General features: G+C 66.8%; 1 protein-coding gene across 1 annotated transcript in view; it reads right to left on the minus strand.

Annotated features, from left to right (window-relative positions):
• The window catches only part of LOC112105716 (cytosolic 5'-nucleotidase 1A-like), an 11,094-nt gene extending 10,209 nt beyond the window's left edge, over nt 1-885 (minus strand). The window contains exon 1 of the mRNA XM_024198613.3: nt 363-885. Coding sequence (XP_024054381.1) covers nt 363-521 — 159 coding nt within the window. The 5' untranslated portion in view covers nt 522-885. The remainder of the gene's footprint in view (nt 1-362) is intronic.
• Between the last annotated feature and the right edge of the window lie 272 nt (nt 886-1,157).

Here is a 1,157-nt window from a genome sequence, read left to right on the forward strand (position 1 = left end):
GATGGCACCCAGGGAGGAGAGGATGGGGGTGACACACGGGGAGGAGGTGGCATCCCGGGAGGAAAGGATAGTGTGGCACATAGGGAGGACAGCATAGGTGTTGCAGGGTGAGGTACCCAGGAAGGAGAGGGTGGGGATGGCACCCAGTGACCCAGGGGGGGAAAGCTAGGGGTGGCACCAGGGGAGGGGGTGGCACACGGGGAAGCCAGGCCCGGAGGTTGGATGGGAAGGATCGGCAGAGGGAGGCAGACAGGGCACGTATCAGAGAGAAGAGGAAGGAAGCACACACAGCTGTTTATGAGCCCCGGAGAGCTGTCCCCCCTCCCCCACGCCTACTCCGTGCTGCCGCCGGCTGCACTCACCGGTCGGGGTCTCTTGGTGGAGACCAGGTTGTCGTAGAAAGCCTTGGCCGCCGCCCAGTCCTGCTCGGCGCCGACCGCCGCCGCCTGCTGCTGCGCCGGGGTGAGCGGGGTGTTGCAGGCCGAGCTGCTCTGGGACTTGTCCGAGCTGCAGGAGCTCATGGTGGCGGCTGGTGCCCGCGGCTGGTGCCTGCTGCTGCAGCCGGGCGGCGCGGGGGAGGAGGAGGATCTCTGCAGCGACACCAACACAGCGGGACCGAGGTCAGCGCGGAGCGCACCAGCCGCCTCTGGGCATCCGCGCCCCGCCGCTGCAGCCGTGGGGAAGTGATGACGGGCCGGGCTCTGCCCTGCCCCGGGCTCGCTGTGCCGCGCCCAGCCAGCCACTGCCCTTCCGCCTGCCGCCAGCGCCGGGCCTGCTACCCGCCATCCAGGGCCGCAAACCCCCGACCAAGCCCTACAGCCTGCGGGAAGGGGCGGGGGACCGGGGCTGCACCCCCACCCCCCGACAGATACACACAACCTGGGGGGACCAGAGGCCAGAGCTACCCCCCCCCCACACACACACACAGACAGATAGGCATGGGGGGGGGCAGGGATCAAGGCTGCAACAGACACCCCCCCCCCACACACACACAGTCTAGGGGTTTCAGAGTAGCAGCCGTGTTAGTCTGTATCCACAAAAAGAACAGGAGTACTTGTGGCACCTTAGAGACTAACAAATTTATTAGAGCATAAGCTTTTGTGGGCTACAACCCACTTCTTCGGGAGGGACTGGGCTGCAACCCCCACCCCACCCCC

The sequence above is a fragment of the Terrapene carolina genome, unplaced genomic scaffold (assembly GCF_002925995.2).
Source record: "Terrapene carolina triunguis isolate 2854851 unplaced genomic scaffold, T_m_triunguis-2.0 Scaffold42, whole genome shotgun sequence".
Lineage (NCBI taxonomy): Eukaryota > Metazoa > Chordata > Testudines > Emydidae > Terrapene > Terrapene triunguis.